At 45.7% G+C, this 24,189-nt stretch overlaps 1 protein-coding gene across 3 annotated transcripts in view; it reads right to left on the minus strand.

Annotated features, from left to right (window-relative positions):
- Positions 1-24,189, minus strand: part of PRKDC (protein kinase, DNA-activated, catalytic subunit) — a 125,817-nt gene that overhangs the window by 57,884 nt on the left and 43,744 nt on the right. For 2 of the 3 annotated variants that reach the window (XM_043879164.1, XM_043879166.1), the window contains exons 29-42: positions 23,684-23,783; positions 22,480-22,613; positions 19,677-19,928; positions 17,825-18,048; positions 16,998-17,245; positions 16,677-16,809; positions 16,006-16,164; positions 14,916-15,119; positions 13,168-13,353; positions 12,689-12,793; positions 11,736-11,903; positions 9,641-9,768; positions 5,648-5,855; positions 977-1,155 (exon numbers count right to left, since the gene is read on the minus strand). In XM_043879164.1, the coding sequence (XP_043735099.1) occupies positions 977-1,155; positions 5,648-5,855; positions 9,641-9,768; positions 11,736-11,903; positions 12,689-12,793; positions 13,168-13,353; positions 14,916-15,119; positions 16,006-16,164; positions 16,677-16,809; positions 16,998-17,245; positions 17,825-18,048; positions 19,677-19,928; positions 22,480-22,613; positions 23,684-23,783 (2,428 nt within the window). The remainder of the gene's footprint in view (positions 1-976; positions 1,156-5,647; positions 5,856-9,640; positions 9,769-11,735; positions 11,904-12,688; positions 12,794-13,167; positions 13,354-14,915; positions 15,120-16,005; positions 16,165-16,676; positions 16,810-16,997; positions 17,246-17,824; positions 18,049-19,676; positions 19,929-22,479; positions 22,614-23,683; positions 23,784-24,189) is intronic. The other variant, XM_043879165.1, reaches the window with a different exon arrangement.

Genomic DNA, 24,189 nt, shown 5'->3' on the forward strand with positions numbered 1-24,189 from the left:
GGAACCCTCCCAGCTATGGGACCCCCCCAGCTACGGGACGGGGACCCTCTGCAGGGCTGCAGACCAAGGAGCAAACGATCAGGTTCCAGTAATACACGGATGGTCGCTGTGACCACAGGGCAGCAAGACTTGTCACCAGGAAGCCTGTGAGGCTCCACCCGGCAAGCCCAATGTTTCCCAACCACTGGCTCCAGGAGACCAGCAGCACGAACCTGCCAGCCCCGAGGGCTGTGCTCAGAGGTTAGATTCAGAAGGAAAAATGTGGCCCTCAAGACCTTCATTGATGCCAATACCTGGGGGTGACATCACCCCCAAGGCACACACATGAGGAGGGGTCACGGGGTGGAGGGGACTCTGCAGAGCGAGACCCTACACATCTGTGTTCAGCACTAAGACAGGAGCCGCACAGAAAGCTGGCTTCAGAGACAACATGTCTGACTATTCCATGCTTTACAGAACCACTGCTTAGAAATGCTGAAACACTCCTTCAGTTTCAAATGAGAGAGAAAATAAAATACACTCAACCCTGCCTTACTGTAAATCATACACTGAAAACATATTGAGCTCTTGAGGGAGAAGAAATGGTAGAAAAACAGTAAGAAAAAGCTGTACTCTTTATAGACGATGTGTATTGGATAAAACATGCTGCCCAATAACATGCTGAATTAACTCCATCCAAGAATTCTGTAGGGGCTTCCCTGGTGGCTCAGTGGGAAAGAATCTGCCTGCCATGCCATGCAGGAGACCTAAGTTTGACCCCTGGGCTGGGGAGATCCCCTGGCAAAGGAAACAGCAATGCACTGCAGTATTCTTGCCTGCAGAATCCCATGGACAGAGGCACCACCAACACCACACAGTCTGTACACAGGAAAACTATTAACATTCAGTATTCAAGCATGTATTCATATTATACACATACGTAAAAACACATGCATCAAGAAAATTAACTACGATATAAACTTAAGGAAAACCTTACTTAATTAGTGTCTTTGTAAGTTCATTTCCTTCTGTGATGCTTGAGCCATGGAACACCTGGTTAATTTTAGATTCCTTGGAGTGGACATCATCTTTTGGAAGACGAGAGTACATCACCTCTAGCATTTTGTAATATCCCATCTTCTTGGTGATTTGAGTGTCAAAGGCAGATTCATTCAGCTAAAAAAATATAACAAATGATTATCTTTGGTCCTATCAAACATGGAAAATATTTTATTGAATAAATCAACTTTAATACTCAATGTTTCCTGGTGGCCCAGATGGTAAAGAATCTGCCTGTGATGCAGGAGACCCAGGTTCAATCCCTGGGTCAGGAATATTCCCTGCAGAAGGGAATAGCAACCGACTCCAGTATTCTTGCCTGGAGAATTCCATGGAGGAGCCTGGTAGGCTATACAGTCTGTGGGGTCACAAAGAGTAGGACATGACTGAGTGAACGGCTGTCAATACTCAATGCCCTTTAAATTGAAAATAATTTTAACAAAGATATTAAACCACTTCAGTAAGAAACAGCCCAGGGGCTAAAACATGAACATAAGTACTGATGTGTGGTAGCAAATACTGACTTCAGCTCAGTGAAACTCATTTTGGACTTCTGGCCTCCAAGGGTGTGAGAGCATAGATTTCTGTTGTTCTAGGTCACCGAGCTTATAGTAATTTATTACAGCAGATTAAGGAAACTAATATATATTTGGGTACCAAGAGTAGGGGGGCTACTTCAAAATGAAAAAAATACATAAGTGGCTTTGGAATTGAACAGGGAAGACAGGAGGAAAAAACTTTCGCCATGCATGAAAGAAAAAGTCTATATTGTCTATATTTCTTGCCAATGTTAGAAATGTCAACATTGAAGGCACCAATGGTGAGCACTCAGAAGTGGAGGGCAAGCCAGTGGCAGCAAAAGCGATGAATGCTGTCTCAGGGAATGGCCATTGTCACAAACCTATTTTTAGTAGAAATTCAGACGTTAAAGTAATTGGTGGTGAGGTCTCAGAATGAAGTAGGTAACAGTTTTTAGAAACTGGAGGGAAAAAAAAAATAGAAACTGGAGGAAAGAGGATCTGTGCTATATGGTGCAAGAAAACTTAGCTGAAGAGTATTCAGAGGTTGTGCAAAAAGCAGAGAATGTAGGCTGTGCCCTTGAATATGCAGCTGAAAGGATTTCTAAGTAAATTTGTTGGAGATAAGCCTGGCTTCTTCCTTGCTGCTCATAATAAAATGTGTGAGAAATTAGACAGAACTTGATGATGTGGGAAATTCTCAGTCCATCCAGCTTGTAGAAGACGCAACCATGAGGAGATCCACAGTGAGGGAAGTTGATTGAAGAAGACCACGGGTGCAGCCAGGGGAAAGAAGCCTGTGCTCACTGCTGCCCCTCAGCCTATACCGCCCCCCAACCCCCGCAAGACCCAGAACCAGGGAGGGGCCGTGGCAGGAATCTCCAAGACGGGCAGGAGACAGACAGAAGGTTTCTGAGAAGCTCAGATCAGTTTGAACCGAAAGGGAAGAAGAAAAGATGAAATGAAAAAAAAGGATGCTATATTCCCCAAATGCTACAGGCAAGAAACAGATAAAACTGCTCAGCTGAAAACAAATGCTAACCTTCAAGGAAAAAGGACATGACTCCAAGGACAGAGTCTTTGGCCCAGAGCACAGAACACCGGGCCACTATTCTCAGGTCTTGAAACCTAATGGATTTGCCTGGCTGAATTTTCAATCTGCTTTGGAAAACAAACTCCTTCCTTCCATTGTCTCCTGTTTGGAACAGGAATGTCTATAATGATCGTCCTATGCCTGTCCCACCACTGTATTTTGGAAGCAAATAATGTGTTTTCTAGCTTCACAGATCCACAAATGGAGAGGGTGTGGCCTCAGAATGCACCATTCTGAGAACCCCACCCATATCGATTTATATGATGAGGTCTGGGACTTGGTGCTAACAATCTTTCGGTGAGCTTTTGGACATAGAAGATTCCCTGGTGGCTCAGAGATTAAAGCGTCTGCCTGCAACGTGGGAGAGCTGGGTTCGTTCCCTGGGTCGGGAAGATCCCCTGGAGAAGGAAATGGCAATTCACTCCAGTATTCTTGCCTGGAGAATCCCATGGACGGAGGAGCCTGGTGGGCTACAGTCCACGGTATCGCAAAGAGTCGGACATGACTGAGCGACTTCACTTTTCACTTTCTTTGGACATAGAAGTTGATGTTGTAATGGGTTTAGACCTGGAATGAGATAAATGTATTTTGCAAGTAGAAACACTTGGCACAGGTGGACTGTGTGAGGCTGAATTAAAGACCCAAAAAGACACCCACACTCCAATGCCTGGAACCTGGGTCTGTCACCTTGTATGAGAGAAGGGATGAGACAGATGAAATGAAACAAAGAATTCTGAGATTATCCAAGAGGATCCTAAATGCACTCTTGTTTACAGGAGAGAGGCAGAGAAAGACACTACACAGAACTGAGGAGGCCAGAGGCAACCCAAGTGTTCACTGACAGAGGAATGGATAAAGAGTTGGTACATACATCAATATGATAGAATATTACTTGGTCATAAAAAAAGAATGAAATAATGCCATTTGCAGCAACACGGACAGACCTACAGATTATCATACTAAGGGAAGTAAGTCACACAAAGACAAATACCATATGGTATCATTTATAAGTGGAATCTAAACTATGAGACAGTCAATTTACAAAACCAATAGATTCAGAGACATAGAGAACAGACTTCTGGTTACTAAAGGGGAGGAGGGGAAGGAGATAAATTAGGAGTTTGGGATTAACACACACACAACTATACATAAAACAGATAAACAAAGACCCATTGTACAGCACAGGGAACTATACTCAGTATCTTGTAATAACCTCTAATGGGAAAGAATCAAATAATGAATAGACACACATATATGTATCAGGTTGGTGCAAAAGTAATTGGGGTTTTGTACTGTTGGAACTCTGCCATTTGATATTGGAATACATTCTTAATTTGGTTATGTTATATATCATTACATCATTTTAATGCACATTTGTCACTTTAAGATTTTTGCTAATGACTTATAGCTGTGTGATTTATATTTATTTTAGACTATGGAAATGGTGCTAGACAAAAACCAAATTTGAGCCATTTTTCTTATTCAAGCTCAAAATGAGTCATAAAGCAGAGGAGACAACTCACAACATCAACAACGCATTTGGCCCAGAAACTACTAACGAATGTACAGTGCGGTGGTGGTTCAAGAAGTTTTGCAAAGGAGATGAGAGCCTTGCAGATAAGGAGTGAAGTGCCCAGACATCGGATGTTGACAACGACCAATTAAGAGCCATCACTGAAGCTGATCCTCTTACAACTACACAAGAAGCTGTCGAAGAACTCATTGTTGACCATTTTATGATTGTTCAGTATGTGAAGCAAACTGGAAAGGTGAAAAAGCTTGGTTGTTTTGAAGAGTCATCTTCTCTTATTCTATGTAACAACAGTGAACGATTTCTTGATCAGACTGTGACATGCAACAAAAAGTGGACTGCATACGACAACCAGCAATGACCAGCTCAGGGGATGGATGGAGAAGAAGCTCCAAAGCACTTCCCAAAGCCAAACTTAAGGTCACAGTCATCATTTGGCAGTCTGCTGCCCATCTGATCCACTATAGCTTGCTGAATCCCAGCAAAACCATTATATCTTGAGAAGTATGCTTAGTAAATCGATGAGATGCACTAAAAATTGCAATGCCTGCAGCCGGCACTGGTCAACAGAAAGGGCTCAATTCTTCTCCACAACAATGCCTGATGGCACATCGCACAACCAATGCTTCAAAGGTGAATGATTTAGGCTATGAAGTTTTACCTCAACTGCCAGATTCACCTGACCTCTCGCCGACTGACTACCACTTTATTGAGCAACTCAACAACTTTTTGCAAGGAAAATGCTTCCACAACCAGCAGGAGACAGAAAATGCTTCCGAAGAAATTACTGAGTCCCAAAGTACGGATTTTTATGCTACAAGAATAAACAAACTTATTTTTCATTGGCAAAAATGTGCTGACTATAATAGTTCCTACTTTGATTAATAAAGATGTGTTTGAGCCAAGTTACAATGTTTTAAAATTCACAGCCTGAAACTGCAATTACGTTTGCACCAACTTAATATAACAAACAGTTCGCTGTATACCTGAAATGAATACAACATTATAAATCAACTATACATCGATTAAAAAAAAGAAAAACAGTGGATTTTTTTAAAAAGAGGCAGAGGAAGGGGAAGAGGAGAGGGTCAAGTGACCAAGACTCGGAGGGAGGATCACCATGGCCATGAGCCGAGGGACGCTGGATCCAGAGGCTGGTGGAGAGGAACGTGTTCTCCTTGGAGCCTCTGAAGCAAGTACAGCCCTAGGAAGCGGATTTCTGACTTCTGATCTCGGAACCATGAGACAGAAACCCCTGTGGGTCTAAGCCACAGTCCCAGTCATTTTCACAGACGCCTCTGGAAACTAACACAGACGCCACGTGCCCAAAGGCTGAGACCCGAGCACGAAGGAGACGCTTCTTGAGTTGCAGACACCCTGGCTGAATACACGGCAGTTTCTAGTGACACTGACCAAGGAGGGCTGTCGTCTCTTACTAACATTCAACTTAGTAACAGGCTGTGATACCTTTGTAAACCTGGACTTCAACACATCGATAGCCTCCACCACAGTTCTGCTGAAGAAGTCCCTCAGGGCATCCAGGCCACAGTGCCGCAGCAGAGTGAGGAGGGCCCGGTCCACTACCGCCTGGCGGGTGGCGCTGGGAAGCAGGTCGTCCCTGCTGAACTTCCGGTACACGCTTTCCAGAAGGCCCAACTGCGTGGCACATGAACTCCTAAGAACAAAGGAAAATTACATGCACATGCCGGCTTTAAACAAATACTCCGCAAGGGCCCACTATGCTACAAGTAAATGCTAATGATTATGAATTAGAAAAATAAAGATTATGTATATAAAACCATGAAATACAAAAAGCATATGTACATAAGCCATGTGATCTTACTCATCTCCACAGAAACCTTCGTGGCTATTTAGGCCTAGGAAAATGAATATTTTCATTTATTTTCAAGTTTGGTCCAGTTCAGAGGATACCTGCAAGGCTTCAAAGAGACCCATGCTGAAGACCATCACGTGTTCCGGACCCTGAAACTCATGAACCAAGGACCCACCATTGTACTTCCCAGGAAGAGACTCAGTCAGCAGGGAAACATAGTCTATGAATGACTGCCTACACAATTCAGTCTATAAATCTTTAAGGTAAGGATAGACTGCTTCCCTGCCTATAAAAATAAGAGGTTACGACTGAATGACCACTAAAATCTTTCCCAGTTCTAAAATCTTGATATGAAGTTAGATATGAGCCAGGACAAAAAATACTAGTTTTGAAGGTAATTCAGTCACAAAAATCCGAGGTGGCAGGACACAACTGGACCTACAAGAGCTCTGTGATGTGAGCCCAGACTCTGTTCCAGACCTAAACTCTGCATAACCATCCGGCTAAAGGAGGAGGAAAAGGGAAAAGAGCAAGAATGGCCACCACACGGTTTACTGAAAAGTCAATGCAAATGAGCATTCACTATGAACACATGTTTCATGTCACTCATAACAGAAGAAACACACATTAGAGTGACACTGAGAGATTCTTTCTCACCTGTTATCACTGGGAAAAATCCAAATGTTTGTCAATATACTCTGACAGAACTGTGATGAAATAGACACTTACATACATTGCCAAAAGGAATACAAATAATACATCCCCCAAAAGGGGATGTGATGATGTGATGATATCTAGCACAATTAAAGGTGCATTTACCTTTGCTCTCACACTTAGGGATCCACTGCAAAGCTGCACTGGCAACACACAACATGGCAGGGCCAGGGCTAGTCGCTGGGCTATTACTCTAGTCGCTGAGCTCATACTCTAGTCACTGAGCTATTACACTAGTCACTGAGCTAGTACTCTAGTTGCTGAGCTATTACTCTAGTCACTGTGCTATTACTCTAGCTGCTGTGCTATTACTCTAGTCGCTGAGCTAGTACTCTAGTCACTGTGCTATTACTCTAGTCGCTGTGATATTACTCTAGTCACTTAAGTATTACTCTAGTCACTGAGCTATTACTCTAGTCACTGAGCCATTACTCTAGTCACTGAGCCATTACTCTAGTCACTTAAGTATTACTCTAGTTGCTGAGCTATTACTCTAGTCACTGACCTATTTAGTCACTGTGCTATTACTCTAGTCGCTGAGCTATTACACTAGTCGCTAAGCCAGTACTCTAGTCACTTAAGTATTACTCTAGTTGCTGAGCTGTTGCTCTAGTCACTGAGCTATTTAGTCACTGTGCTATTACTCTAGTCACTGAGCTATTACTCTAGTTGCTGTGCTACTACTCCAGTCACTGTGCTAGTACTCTAGTCGCTGAGCTATTACACTAGTCGCTGAGTTAGTACTCTAGTCACTTAAGTATTACTCTAGTCACTGTGCTACTACTCTAGTCACTGAGCTATTAGTCTAGTCACTGTGCTATTACTCTAGTCACTGTGCTATCACTCTAGTTGCTGAGCTGGTACTCTAGTCACTTAAGTATTACTCTAGTTGCTGAGCTATTGCTCTAGTCACTGAGCTATTTAGTCACTGTGCTATTACTCTAGTCACTGAGCTATTACTCTCAACAGCAAAAGGCTGACCCAGAGCCCAGCAGCAGGGGCTGCATCCACACACTGCAACACTTCCACACCGTGAACAATTACACAATTGCTTTTTTAAAAAAAAAAAAAAAAGGAAAGCAGAGATCTCTATAGCTGATTCAGAGTGTCTATAGAAAATAGGAAGTAGAAAAAAAGGTGAAGGAGCATAAGATGACAGAAGAGGGACCGAGACAGAAGGAGATTCCAGAACACAGCACATTACTTACTTTCAGTGTTCAAAGCATGTATGTACTTTATGTGTTCAAAAACAAAATTAAATCAAAAGAAAATAAATAACTTCTAAGATCTGAAAATTAATTAAAGTGTACCTAATGAAGTGGTATAAAAACCACACACTGAAAAACACTCAAGTGAACATAAAGTGTGACTATATCCTCAGAGAATATACTCTAAGTAAATTATAAATAAAATTTAAAATGTTAACTTCATCCAGCTATGATTATTCTTATTATTTTTGAAAATACTTTCTGTGTATTATAGGATAAAATAATCATGGAACGATGGAATGTTATTTAAATCGATCCTGAACAGAAAAAATAAAGATCTACAATGTAAGGGAAAAAATAATTAAATAAGTTAAATAATAAAGAACTCATAATTTTAAGATTGAAAGAGAAAGATCGGAGTGTTGTTCTTTTCCTTAAACAAACTATTCCTTAGTTGTGTGAACTGAAAGTAACACTGCAACCCAGCAGCACCAAGTTCACCTAGCACCCAGACTGTGGTCTCTAAACACCACTTCACGGACTCTCTGGAGAAATGGTGTGATTCAGGTGCAGGTGAGCCTGAGACAATCTGCGGAGCCAGAGAGCATCTGAAAGACAATCAGAGACCAGTGGAGAGCTGCCCAAGCACTGCGGAACTAGCTACCAGGGACCCACTGGCCACAGATGGGACAGCATGAACATCAGAAAGAAAAGTGATGGCAATGGATTGACATTTACCTCTGTTTTGTCTTAAAAAGCTCTAAAAATGAAAAAAATTACACAGAGACAATTGTAGCACTGGAGTAAGTTTTAAAATTGGGGTGTGAAAAATCCTCCAATTTTATCTCCCTTTTTTTTTTCAAAATTATTTTGGCTGTTAAGGGGTATTTTGTACTTCCATAAAATATTAGAAACTCCTAGACAATTCTTATACAGAAAAAAATAAGACTTGTTGGAATTCTGATACGGACTGCAGGAAAGCTACCAATGCAGATAGAAATAACCATGTTAACAATATTGTATCTTGCAATTCATGCACATGGAATATCACTCCACTTATTCAGATCTTTCATTTTTTAACTTCCTTAACCAATAGATTGTAATTTTTGGTGTACTAGTCTTGTACTTCTTTTGTTAGATTTATTTCCATCTGTTTTATTCTTTTTTGTGCTATTATCAATGGAATTGTATTTGTAATTATAGTGTCAAATGTTCTCTGTTCATATATAGAAATACTATTGGTTTGTGAATACTGCTCCTGTATGTGATAAATTTTCTATAACTGTCTATTTATTCTAATAGTTTCTTGTGATCTTCAGAATTTTCTACCTTGGGCCATCTGTGAATAAATACAGTTCTACTTCTCTCTTTCCATGCTGACTGTCTTATTTCTTTTGCCTGCCTGATTGCAATGGCTGGAACCTCCAGTACTACATCGAGTAGTAAAGAATAGACATCCTTAACTTGTTCCCAAACTCAGGAAGAAAACATTCAGCCTTTCACTATATTTTGTTGGCTGTTGGTTTTTCTTAGATGACCTTTTGCCACTTTTATCATAAATGAGTAAATGAGTGTTGGATTTTGTCAAAAACTTAACTGCATCTACTGAAATAAGGCACTCACTGTTTTCTGCACAGTGATAATAATCTCCCACAGAAATAAAACATTTATGGTTCCTGGGATCACAAACTAGGAGTGACTTACTTTCTGGCAATCCTCCTGAAAGTAGACTGAAATAATTCTTCCAGAACATGCTGCTGTTCCCGACATAGAATTTCTGTCATCAACTCCATCAACATAGGGCTCTGGGACAACTCCAATGCATCCAGAAACTAGGAAAGAAACACACACCAATGGTGATGATGATGATAATTGTGTTGCACTGATTTTTGACAGTTCAAATAAAAAAGAGAAAATTATAACAGTTTCACAAAGATTAACAAATGCCAATATATGTCATTTTTGTGGCTACTGTTAATGCTTGGCATATAATGTTCAGAAAATACTTGAGTTTTGATTCCCTCAGAGTTTCACATAAAGTTTTGCTCTGACCGTGTTTAGGGTCCTCTCTTCCCCTCCATGAGGCCACTCCTGGGCTCCAGCCCCAAGGGTGCGAGTGTCCCCTCACCAACCTCGCCACAGAGCACATGCTCCAGGCGGTGGGTCCAGCGTTCTCACCTCACGTCCCACCTTCCACCTCCATGTCCCTCTGCTCTATGCTTCAGGAGACAGCTGCAATCTTATCTGCCGTTTGGTGAAGGTTTATTAATTCTGCCCTCATGTAATTAATTTCCAAGAGCCCTCACTTGTTCTTTCTCAACATGACACTGTCTCTAGTCTCTGAAGTTACTCTGAACAGTCTCTTTGATGTTCTTATGTTGACTTGTTGACTCTGTTCCCTCTCAGTTCCTGTTGTTTTATGTCTTTTTTAGACCAGAAGCTTTCTTCAAACGTTCCATGATTATTTGTGCTTGCACTTACAGTAAGAGAAAGGTACTATAGATCTACTCAGAACTTTTGTGGACTCAACAAGTCGCTGGCAAATCGTGGGGGAGCAGGAAACTCAGGTGGTACTGGTGCAATGGTGCTGCTGCCCACTGATGACTTCCAAATTGCAGAAAGAATACACCATGCAACAGAGAAATGAGGAGGCAACCACTGCAACCAGCCAGCAGACGTGAGGTCACTCACAAGGCCTATTGGGGTGGGGCTGTTGCCAGAAAGGTGAGCCTGAATATCATGGCCATGCCTGCAGCCTGAATTCTAGTTTAGAGAAAATGCAAAGGGGGAGGGAAACAAAAAAGCACCTCAAGGAACCAATCAGACAAAGGGGGTCAGCCTCTAAGAACATGCTCTGCTTTCTTCTAAAACCCAACATCACAGAGAAACAAAAGGGATGATAGGGAAGCACTTACAGATGTAAAGACACCAGGGACATGACAGTTTGAAGCAATTGTTAATTAGATCCTGATTTGAAACATCCAGACAAACAGGACATCAGGAGAAGTGTGACCGCAGACGACAGAACACAGGGTCTGAGAGCAGTGTGAACTTTCCTGCGTCTGGTATCAGCGTGGCACCTCCCACTCAGGACGCACTGCTGAAGCATCCAAGGGTGAAGCTCCAGGACGTGTGCAGCTAACTTGCAAAGGTTTCAGCCAAACACACACACACACGTGCACACACACAAAGCAAGTATGACAAAAAGTTAACAGCTGAATACGGGAGATGGTTATAGGATGCTTCTCAAACCACCACTACTCAAACTTCAGAAGCTGTACCATATATGTAATATTCTTATTTCTAAGCTTTTTTGGGTATTATTCTTCAAAACTTACACACCATGCATAAAATATTGCACAATATTTATATGCATAAAATACCTCACAATTTTTAAAGTGGAAAAGAAAGAGAAGTTGTTCAGTTGTGTCTGATTCTTTGTGACCCCATGGACTGTAGCCTATCAGGCTCCTCCGTCCATGGGATTTAAGGCAAGAGTACTGGAGTGGGTCGCCATTTCCTACTCCAGGGGATCTTCCCAACCCAGGGATCAAACCCAGGTCTCCCACATTATAGGTAGACGCTTTTACCATATGAGCCACCAGGGAAGTCTGAGGAACAATTAGTTACAAAGGATTCAGATACACTTCTGCCTCCACAGACACCCAGCTTTCAAAATGAATTCAACAGTATCCTTAAAATTAGAACATTCTCTCAATATTTCACTTACTTCTCCCCAAGAAATGTTAACAGAAAACAAGCAGTATTTTACCTTTAGTTGCTACTACTGAAAACAAACCTTTTTCATACAATCCACGTAGTTACTATAGCGCAGAGTCCCCGGGGGAAACTCTCCAGATCTCATGGGGAAATGAGAGACGATGAGCTTCTCAAGAGTACGTCTGAGCTCCTGCAGACGGTCCCCCGTGAGGCTGGAGAAGAAGGGGAGCAGTGCCACGGCCTGGCCCTGCGGAGCAAGCACAAGCATGAGACTAGCCGCAGGCCCCATGGACAAGAGCAATGACTGCTCTCTACAGATGGAGCCAGTGGGTTCAATGACCACTGCAGGACACCACGCCCACAGCGGGATGTGCCCCGTATCCAGACTTCCACTCTAGTCTCAGTGGCCAAGTCAGGGCCGCCCGAGAGCACGGGACAGGGCAGCACGAGTCTGTGTGATTTCTCCTCCTACAAGCAGAGCTGCTCCTAGGAACCTGCTGCCCAAGTCCTTAAGGAAAGACCATCCTGACAGCCTAAAGGGTGAACGCAGAACTGACTCTCCTCCACCAGGGCCCCGAAGACCCCAGGCAGGGCCTTCCTCCCTGGGCAGGACATCAGTTCCCAGACCCCCTTGTGCTGAGAAATGTGAGATCTGACTAAGCACACGAAGCAGAAAATCCCAGAGAAACATCCTGTGATCCATAGCAAGACACGTTCATGAAGCTAAGCTTTACTGGAGTAAAATCTAACTGTTACTTTTAGGACTCTAAAATTACAGTCCATGAAGTTCTGGACCCAAGTTACTGAGATGTTTTAGATTCTTAATTAATAGAAAGATGACTGATGGCTACAAAAACCAGTAACAGGGACCCAGGAGTTCTCTGTGCTGCTCCTTCTGCTTTTGAGAATGCCTGAAATTTTCCATAAAATAAAATTTTAAAAAAAAACAGAAAATATCACAAATACACAAAAATATAAAACAGGAAAACAAATGGAGACCATAACCTGAAAAAAATCTCTTTAATCTCTTACCTTTAAATGTAGATCCAATTTTGAATCAGCAAGTAGACTCACAAATGTTGTAAAAACTTGCGGGAAGGCACTGTGACTTGTATTAGAGGACACCGATGAATCAATCTAACAGAGGGAAAATAAACTCAGATTTCTACACGGTACCTCCAATTTCCTATACTACATTTTCTACTTTTTAAATTTCAGAAATGATCTATAAATTTGTTCTTGGGCTTCAACAGTATGTCAACGGTTTCTGTTCTGAAATGTTTTAAAACTATCCTCTAAGACAATGCATGTAAAAGGCACATTGAGAAGATAAAGTATAAGAAAAAACAATGAGAATAAAGGACAATAAAGTAAAAAAACGGAAAAACAAAACATAAGATGTAAGTGAATCAGAAATTAGTCAAACCAATGAGCTTTTCAAGAAACCTCCATTAAATTTTCAAAGACACAAGCAAAGGACACAATTACATTTTCAAGGCTTCTCAAAATACCTGCAGAATTTTTGCCAGTAAGGTGAGCACCGCGATTTTGCTGTCAGGGGTGGCGTCCCCAGCCCACCACGGGCCGCAGCACCCCCAGCTCTGCAGGACAGTGCTGACCAGTTTCAGGCCTTGCTGCCTCTGGCTGGCTCGGTCCCGGAAGCTCTGATCCAACAGACCGTTCAGGACGGCGCTCACCTGGAACAGTGTGGACAAAGGAGGGAAACTTACCATCCAGGCCAACAGACGGGCAACAGAATTTACTGTCATTCAAAGCTCTTCCCAGAAAATGAAGACACTATTTCCAGAAGAGCCATGTACCTCACAGCTCCTCAAATCTGAAGTTCACATGTGACTTAACATGTGAGTTTTCTTACAAAGGCCCACAGTGGTCTCCAGCCCCTTGACTAAATCAGGCTTAAACCACTACTGTCTTCTTAGTGGGGGCATTCTCCACAGGAGGGGAAGTCAGCTCTCTGTGGTCACCATTACCACCGTGTGCACTCATGTGCACACACACAGGGACACAGGCACACAGGGATACACCCACAGGCGCACATACACACATAGGCACATGCATACACAGGAACATGCACACAGGGACACACATGCATGTATTCCTGTCAAACCACCTTTCCAACAGCGCTCTCCTAAGCCCACTGAGATCCATGAATCAACATCCCCACCGCCATGACACCGCTCACAGATGAGCCAGCCGCAAGCTAGCACATGTCTCCTTCCTTGGCAACACTGACAGCCATGAACTTAATACTTTGACTCGTGAACAACACGGTTTGAATGGCACAGGTAACCTTGACGAGGAAATGCACTCTAGTGCCGTGGTCCATGGGAGCGGATCTGCACAGAGGACTGTACGTGGATTCTCGCTGGGCAGAGGGACAGCGCCCCAGTGTGTCCCCCTCCTGAGCTGTTCTCATGAGCATCACTGCTGTCATCAAACGCATTGGGATGGGGGAGAGGGGAGGCTGTGCACCATCGGAGGGTGGGAGACACCTCCCAGGGCTCGCGTGGGGGTCAGTGCCCGCCCCGGGAGACTGCCCACTTCCCAGACTCATGTCCTCCTCAGTCCCCACTGCAAAACCATCTTGGTGCAGAACTTGCCCCAGCAGCTTTCTGGGGAGAGGCGTACGGGACGCAGACCTATGGAGACCGGGCACATCAGAAACACCTGCTCTTGACTCTTACATAGTTAACAACCTGCTGACTCGGGCCCCAGCTGTAAAGTCTCCTTGCAACAACAGCTCATTAACTCAGCAGGAAATTATGCCTCTGCCTTAGAATGGCCATTGCAACAGTTAACGATTTTTGATGGTCAACCAACCAACTTAAAGTTCAAAATTAAGTTTCGCAGACCAAAGTCAACTACATATTAAATATTGACCTGCAAAGGTTCAGTGTGAGAGGCAGAGGGGCCAGAACATGAATGTGTGGGAAGCGAGGACTCAGCATTGTGACGGGGGCTGCGGCGTTGGCCCAGCCATGGCCGGCGAAGACCAAGGCCGGTCGCTCCCACAGCTGAGCCATGTTGTACAGGGCCCTGCGAGATGAGAACAAGAGTCAACGTCTCATATCCACTACATCACTAACTGCTCACAGAGGAGAGGCTTTGGGCAGGAGTTTTAGACCTTCCAGGCAGAGATTGTACTTTGTTTTAATGATGCATTTTCTCAGCAGTACGGCAACCCCTTTATAAGTATTACTAAAGAAAACACACTTTCCTAAGAGGAAAAACCCATTACCATTTTGGGATTATCCACAGATGACTTCATGAGCTCTGATACAGCAAGATCCAGATTTCTCAACAGTTCAGTGTTGATCGTTTCTGAGAACAGGCTGTAGAAATACTGTCCATGAGAGAAGCTGACAATGTTCCTCTGGGTGCCTCCTGAGGATGGCGTGGACACCACAGCTGTATCCAGGAGGAGACCTACCAGGCGCTCACACTGCAAGGAGGAGAGGGGATGGCAGTGGTCAGGACTCCCCGGGCAACAGGGAACTCTGACATGGAAAGCACAGGAGCCTGGCCTGGGAGGTCGGGGTTGGTCTGTACTGCAGACCCTTCCCAGGCTCCATTTCCCAGGTTCCATTTGGGGTCAGAACTCTTCGACTCCCGTGTCTCCCAGGGCTCCCCAAAATCCTGCTTTGAGGGGAGCATCTGGGATAAGTGAGGTCGTTAGACAGTAGTCTGTCTGTTCCTAGGGGGCAAGGGGACAGGAGAAGGGACGGGGTGGGTGGGGACCCTCAGGTGAGGATGTTAGACAGTAGTCTGTCTGTGCTGAGGGGGTATGGGGGCGGGCAGGAGAAGGGGGGCATTGGATGCGGACCCTCGGCCAGCAAGATCATCTAAGGTCACCTGGCAGAGCCCGAGGCCATGAGCACGTGGGGCATCTGGATGCACCTCCCACACCAGCCTCTCGAGTCACCAAGGGTGGGGGAAGAAGAGCCACTGCATCAGCACAGGGTGGCCCTGCACCCACAGAACATTCTCTGCCTGAGAAAGACCAAACCTTAGCTCAAGAAGAACATCATTCTACTCCTTTTGTAAAAAAAGGAAAACTCTTTTCTTACGGGATAAAAAGTCCTCTCACATAAATCAGTTATTAAAGTCCTGTGCGGCTGAGAAAAGTGAAGTAAAAGTGAAAGTTGCTCAGTTGTGTCAGACCCTCTGCAACCCTATGGCTACACAGTCCATGGAATTCTCCAGGTCAGAATACAGCAGTGGGTAGCCGCAGCTGAGAAGGTTCCCAACTAAACTCCCATCTCCAGGGACACTGTGAGTGCTGCCTGAGGTCACCAGAAGGCACATGTGTATGCGGCCGCCTCTCCTACCAGTCCTCCACACGCAAAGGCCAGCTCCAGAAGCTCACGCGCGAACCGCTGGCAGCCGGGGTCCGGGGAAGACAGACTTAGCCCCTCATGTCCAGGGGCGATGCTTTTATAAACCAGGGCAAGAAGCTTCATGCCGAGAGAATGCTGCTCATCTGCAGACTGAAGTGAAGCAACACTGAGATACCCAGCAATGAGACGCTGGAGAGGAAAACACCACCTCACTGCTTTCATTCATAAAAACCCATGTTCACTACACTGACCACTGAGATACCCAGCAATGAGACGCTTGAGAAGAAAACACAACCTCACTGCTTTCATTCATAAAAAGCCATGTTCACTAACACTGACCACTGCCTTCTGACTCTCAGGGGCATCTTCACTCACCTCTGCTTCCTGCTACAAAGGGAGGACAGCAGTTAGTGCCTAAAGGTCTCAGAAGGCTGCTGAAAACATTCAGAAGTCCTTCACTGTATTTCCAGTTTATATTCATGAACTTTAGCATTCACTGTGGCATTTACACTCCAGGCAACATTGACGTGTCTGGAGCAAGTATTTCTCTAATTCCCATCTCAGCAAGCTCTGGACATAACGATGTCTTAAAAAGACTAAATATAAATAGACTAACTGGCATAATAAGCTAAGAGAAATGTAAAACGAAGCAGCACAGTTACCTGAGACGGCACGACGACATGCAGAAAGCCAGCCTTGTGCAGCTGCTTACAAGCTGACACGAGAGAAGCCAGTCTGGCCCTCTTCGTGTGAGCGTCCGGGCCATACAGGTCAACAGCACACAGCTCCTCAATGCTGGCCAGGCAAGGAAAACAAAGAAAAACCAGGTGAGTGCTAGCCTTCTTACTGTAAGGACTCTGACAAGCATGAGTCCTGCTGGAATGCGTTTACTAGCTTGCAGGGCCCCAGCCACGCTCACTGTCCTGGGGCCAGGCAGGCCCTGGCTGACACCACCCCCACGCTGAGCCCGTCCGGAGCCCCACCTTTCTGCCGTGACCTCTTCCCGGAGGCGGGCCTCCAGCACGTTCCGGTGTGGGGACATCCTCAGGGCCCTCAGCAGGCCCACACACACACCGGGGAGCTGCTCCATCACCCGCACATCTCCAACGTTGAAGCCCACACTCGAGGGTGCACACAACGTCCTCACCAGGAGCCTTATGAGGTCTGCACTGCATGAGTCCTTCCCGAGGAGCTGGACAGACACAATGGCAGCATTGGGACTCCCAATGCCCTGGACGGCCAGGCATGAGGGATTCCGTTTGCCTGGGGGAAGGGCTGGCACCCGCTCTCCACGAGCTTAGATAGCACACATTCCAGTCTCCCCGGGCCCCTCCATCTTTGCCCCGGGAGAGGCAGGCCTGTAGGTACCCCCATGACACTCTCACAGGGAGGCCTGGGCCCCAGGCCCAGGGAGAGGCGGGCCTGGAGGTGCCCCTGTGACACCCTCATGGGGTGGTCTGAGCCCTCAGCCCCAGGAGAGGAGCGCCTGGAGGTGCCCCGTGACACCCTCATGGGGCAACCTGGGCCGCCAGTCCTGGGAGAGGCAGGCCAGGTGCCCAGCAGGCACCCAGCAGATGCCAATGGGTGGGCTGTGGGCCTCGGCCAAACAGACACATTTACAAACTTTGGCTGATGTGCATTTCCTCAGGCCGGTGCTCCGTCACAGTGTAAAACCCAAGAGCCAATAAAACATTTAGAAAATTGTCTTCTGTTCCCACATGAGAACCCGAAGTCCGGTATTTTCAAGGACAGACTGCTCCCACAAAAGGACAGCTCTGGGAAAGCAGACCCAGCGGGAGGGCAGGCCCACCTTCCAGCCGTCGGGGCAGGAGCCCAGCAGCGTCGTGGAGAACTCCAGGACCCGAACGACCACCGTGCACTTGCTGTAGCTGTACCTGTCCCCCTCCTGCGGGCTGGGCCTGTCACCTGTGGTCCCCACGCCACAGCACCTTTGTGCTGCTGTGATGTCGTGCAGGGCGATGCTCTCTAAGAAGAAAGCCACTGCTTCCCAAAGTGAAGACTGCGTTTCAGCCCCTAGAAAAATTACAGTAAAATATCAGCATACACTTCCTTCTAAAACCACTAAGATTAACATCAAACTCCTTCTTTAAGTATGGGCGTGCTATACTTTCAGTCAAATTTTTAAAGGTTCCCTAAAAGCTGAATAAAATGGGCAGTTATTTCTTCTCATTTCAAAACATGACCCACCTCGAATTCAACTGCAGACCCACACATTAAGAACACACCTATGGAATGTTAGATCCTGCTTCTCAAATACTACTCACAGGACCATAAATTAACACCATCTCTTTGAAGAGCTATTTGCCCAATCATACTAAAAGCTTTGAAAAAATATGCATACCAATTTCTATTAAAAGGTTTAAAAGTTCATATCCTTTGATTCAGCACTGAGATTTTATCCTCAGGAAATAATAGTGGAATCGCAAAGATGCGCTTTGAGGATGCTCGTTTTAGCAATGTTTTCAAATAAAAAAAGAAGAAACAACCTAAATGTCCTCCAAAGGGGGAGCGGGGAGACACATCCTGGCCTTAAACAGGGGGGGTCTGACTGGCTGTTTCAAGGAGTCAATTTCAGACCAACTCCCAGACGGGTTTCCCACAAAACTCATGAGTCTGAGACACACTCCCCTCGCCCACCCTGTCTGCTGCAGAAGGACAGACGCAAGCTCTCCACTCTGTGATAGGAGTGCAGCTCACCATCTGGGCATAGAGACAGGGACAAGTGACCCCAGTGGTCCCAAGTCGAGAGACAAGCAAAGGTGGAGGCTGGGTGAGACCCTCTTGGGTGGGGGCTTCCAGTTCTCTGTGTCACTAGATTTAAGGAAAATTCATCAAACTGCCACCTGACAGGTCACTTGAGTAATTTTGATGACAGGTCATTATGTATTCAAGTAACTGAGAGTACATATGGTCAGAATCACATTCTTAAACCCCAGGTACCCTTGAGTCCAACAGACCAGGGGCCACCTGAGTCCTTCTAACCCTGTCACCTCTGACAGGACTAGGGGAGGACGCAGTCCCCTTGGTCAGCTGTCACCACAGCTGGAGCAGATGCCCCCAGTTCAATCATTTGAATAGCACAAGTTGTTCTGTGGCAAGTCTGCAGTTCGGCCCACGCAAGCGAGGACCCAAGAGAAATCCCAGACACTAAACCGGCTGCTCTGAGCCTCACAGCAGAGCGTACCTGGCAGCCACCAGCCGGCTCCATGCACTCCACCCTGGGGACACCCCTCCCAGAGCAGCACCTGCCATGTGGGCCATGCAGGTCCCCAGGGGGACAGGGGGACAGGATGTGTGCTCAGCACACACATCCCACCGCCCGCTGTCCTCCGCAAGCACCGTCACTACTGCCTAGAACAGAAATGCTCCAGGAACAGGAAGAGCTAAGAAAACTATAGACACACCACCCAGGAGCTCAGAAGATGAGGGGGAGTTGGGGTGGAGAACCAGGGAGCAGGGCGAGAGAAGGGTGCAGACCCCGGGGCGGGGAGACAGGGGGCCTCGCACCCTGACTGTGAGCACAGGGAGCTGGCAGAGCTGAGAATGACACCCCGTGATCCTGTCCAGTCACGCACCCCCCATCTCGTCCCCAGCCTGGCTCCGTGCAGAGCCGCGGAGCCGGCCCGGGAGGCTCTACCCACCCAGGACCTCGGTGGCGCTGAGGGTGCCCGCATCCAGGAAGGTGTTGTAGCACTCCAGCGTGGCCAGCAGCGTGTCCATCCACTGCAGGGTGGCGCGCAGGCTGAAGGGGCCCTGCAGGTGGCGGAGGGTGGGCTGGGCCAGCAGGCCAGCCGGCCGGTCCCGGGCTCCTCCACCCTCGAAGGTGCTCACGAGGAAGGGGACGCCTTCCTTCTGGACCAAGTCTCTCAGCCATGAGGAAGGGGACCTGTTGCCTTAAAAGAGAAACAGGATTCAAGCACACACATCAGTCACTCTCGTGTGATTAAAATCATTTGGTAATCACTATACGAAAATTAAAAATAGCTTCTCACAACAATAAAGAACAAAAAAAGTCTGGTATGTTAAAATGTAATCACACCGTAACAAAATGGGCAATATCACAATATTTCAAATATAGCCCCTCCATAAAAGACTCACATAAACAAACCTACCAAGGCAATAAAATTCCAAAATGATCCAGGATAGTGTTTTCCTAGCTGTGGCACTCACAGCTCATTCACTGTGCTCACAGACAAGAAGGTTATTTCCACCAGAAGTCATTCTCCTCAGTTTCTTTAAACATTAGCAACCCAACTGGATACCACATGACTACCTATAAACTTCAGACTCTTCCTCCTGCCCTCTTTCTTGAGAACCATGAATGCTTTTTTGAAGGAACAAGCACAGGAGCAGTGAGGCTCTCTGAATGTCCTGCCTGTCCAGCCGGCACCACGGGGAGCGGCTCTCTGGCCTGTGTCCCGTCCAGTGACTCACACAACATCCACCTCCGCGGCTGTCACCAAGATTACGTGAACTGAAGCAGCTATTATCTGAAACAGTGCTTGGAAGAGCATCTACCATGTGGCAAAGTCCAGTGTTCATTAAATGAGAGAATTAAATGGTCTGCTTTTTAAAAGATATTTCTCTAATAGGTATTATTTTCTAAATTAAAGAACATTAAAGTGTATTTTGTAGGCTCTGAAATCAGTGACTTTAAAAATGTCAAGTCATTCTGACTCTAATGAAGTTAGAGACAGAAACTGAAACAGTAATGTATTTCTGAGGCAAAAGAAGAAATGTTTTTTAATGTGTCAGAAAACACCTATCACAAGCCATGTAAAAAAAGATTAGAACCATGCTTTCAGGGTTTTAGAAAGAAAAATTACCAATCCATTATTTTCACTAAGAGACAAAGAAAACCGTAACAATGAGTAAAGAAAAAGAAGATATGTAAATTCTACATTGAGTGCTAGCTGGGTGTGGCAGCAGAGAGCATGCAGAAATGAAGGGCCCAGGAAGACAGGCCTAGGGGGAAACAAGATGGGGGGGTGTCTCTCGCTCCCACTCCCCCTGTGAGGTAGGGCCTGTCTCTGGGCCCTTCCACCACCATTCCCTGGTGGGGAACAAACTTGCATGGTTCATCATGTCCCATGCATCTGGGTGTCCACGAACCTGGCCCCCATGCACAGGGCACCTCTGCAGGACATAGGACCTTAAATATCCCTGAAGTGGACAGAGGCCCCCTGGAGGACACAGGAGGATGAGTCAGATGGAGAACCCAGCATCCGGGGCCGAACACAGATCATTCTGAGAGGCAGAGCCCTGATATTTCACGCAAGCATAGGAGGGCCTGCAGCAAGAGCAGCTGTGCCGACGCCACCAGCGGGCATGGGGCCTGCAGGAAGCAGTCCCACCTCCACCCCGTGCGTCCACTCTGCACTGACTTCCTTGTGAGAATGGAAACATGCGAAACAAACTTTGCTAACTCAAAACATATATAAAATACTAATGCTTTTTAAACAATTCCCTAAAAATTAAAAGCACAAACATACATCTCTATCACATATGTTAAATTACAGTACAGTGGATAAACACATACTATATGTTTACATAGTACACAGCATGAATAAAATCATGATATATAGTATGTAAATTATATGATATTTAACATCACGTATTTCACAGTATCTACTATATTCCACAGTATAACAAAATGCACAATCCTTCTAACTCCCAGAATGACAGGAGGGCATCTCGCCTCTTGGTCCCCACAGTGGTCCTCCATGCCACCTGCTGTGGAGAACAGGCTCAGGAGCCGTGTGCAGGGCACCGCCTCACCCAGACGCACATGGCCCAGCGGCACTTGGTTCCAGATTCGTGCCAGGTGCACGGGAAGCCCAGCGTCCCCACGCCTCAGCTACCAACCCTGGGGATGGGCTAACTGCAGAGAACAAGACACTCATTCCTGAGGAACTGAGACGTGAGCTCAAGTCTCCAAGCACGGTTTAATGGTTCAGCACAGGAACACGGGTCCACTGCTTTCCCTTAACATCACAGAGATCTGAGATCATTCAGACTTAGGAGTCTGGAATCCCTTATTAATTTACATGTCAAAATAAAACAACTACATTACTTCATGACCTATTAATTACATTTCTAAGTCTTAATTGAATATCACGTTAACAACTACCATGGTCATTCTAAGTGGAATAGAAAAGCAAAAATATTGTAGAACGAAAAAAAGAAGATACTAGGAAATCCTAAATTAACTTCCTCTGTATCATCTAACATCAAAACAGCATTTTTCCTTCTATAAATCTTTGAGAACTGTGTAGCCATACATTATCAGCTGTCATACAAATGATCTGAAATGATTATTAAACATACTTACTTTTCATTTGTTAAAGCATGTTACATTTCTCTAAATGGAAAGATCACGTTTTATGTAAGTACATCTCTAGACTACTGGTAAAAGACACTTACAGGGCACAATGATCACCATACCTGGCAGCAAAGGAACAAGCTTATAGAAGAGTTCTATGGACTTGTGTCGACATTCTGTCTGGGGCCTCCCGCAGTTGGCGAAAAGCCACTGGACCACGTCCGACAGGCACAAGGATGCCGCAGGTGGGAAGCCTCTGTATGGAGAACACACTGCATTCAGTATTTGCCCCAAAATTCAGCATTTAGCCAACACCAGAGTCCATAAACCATAAACTCAATTTTGTTTCCCTAATACATGTGAAAACCTCATTAAAAGGCATTTGATTTATTTTTGATGTATTATCATTAGAATAGAATCAAAATGTCACAGGTGCAATAGGTCCTAAATGCTCATTGCCTTTTTTTTTTAATTGAGGGAAAAATTAAAAAGCATTTCTTAAAATAACAGCACCGAGTAATTTCATGTTTTCTGTTAAGTGCAATTTAAAACAAAAGGGGTTAAGGATCTGAAGCAGAACTTCTCAAGTGTGCTCCCTGGGTCAGCTGCGACAGTGTCATCTGTAAACTCAGCAGAAAGGCAAATTCTCAGCCCCCTGCAAACCTACGAAGGCCAATTCCAGGGCAGGGCCCAGCGACCCGCACTGTCACCAGACCTCAAAGTAATCCTGCTGCTCAAGAGTGAGCATGAGCAACCTGGAGGGATGCCACACCGAGGGTCAGGGAGAATCGATTTTAAAACCACAGAGGGAGAATCAACGTCCAGTCCACAGGCTATGCCTCTGCAGAGTGGAGGCACATGCCAGGGCTCCTCAGGCCCCTGCACAGACCAGGGGGAGGGGGCATGGCACACCCCGACCCTGTCTGAGAATGGGACCCAGCAGGATGGAAATGGGAGTAAAGACAGGAAACTGCTGGGCGATGAGCAAGCCTTGGTTTTGAAGGACTTCATTTCAAAATCCTACTGTTCTAATATTTTGGTTCTTCCATTCCAAACCTACTCCATAGCATCTCAAGCAATTCCACATCAGAGCTGTATTCAGTGCAGACATATCTCGGCTCCAACAGTGACTCTCAAACTGCATCCACCACCCCATCCAAGATTACACCTTAAATGAAGCACTTTTAGACCCAAAGCTTTTAAATGACTTTGGAAAACTGACTCTATACTTTTACAAATTCCTCCCAGATTCCCATGTGTTGACTGAGAATTAGTTTTATGTTGGGGGCGCAGGGGGAGAAAGAGAAAGGAAGCAACATCACCTACCGGGGACAGCGTCGCTTTTTGGCTTTGTTTAAGGAAACATGCTTCTTCTCGATGATGCGCCCCAGGTGGTCGACAGCATCGCAGCACTGCTGAACCGTACCTGCTCTCAACACACAGACATCGCCACGGAGATTCACAACTGATAGTCATCAACACAGCAGTGCTAGGCTTACTGGCCGAGCTTCGTAATTAAAACAGGTGATTTTATAAAATACAACACTGCATGTCCACAACCAAAACCCGTGTTTAAGAAACTGCAGGTCGGCATGGTGCACACTCAGACAGAGCGACACACCAGCCCCGCCAGCCAGATGCAGCCTCAGTTCCGGGTGGGACATGGGATCCACCAGGCTGGCCAGAGCCCACGCACCCCACTGCAGGCTGTCATCTCAGGGGGGCTCCCTGGCCCTCCTTCTCTGCTGCAGGTTAAACTCTGTTATAGTTGATAATACAGCACTGCAGGAGAAAGGAAGTAAAATGGTGAAATCATCCACAGGCATCTAGGG

This window comes from Cervus elaphus, chromosome 21, assembly GCF_910594005.1.
Source record: "Cervus elaphus chromosome 21, mCerEla1.1, whole genome shotgun sequence".
Lineage (NCBI taxonomy): Eukaryota > Metazoa > Chordata > Mammalia > Artiodactyla > Cervidae > Cervus > Cervus elaphus.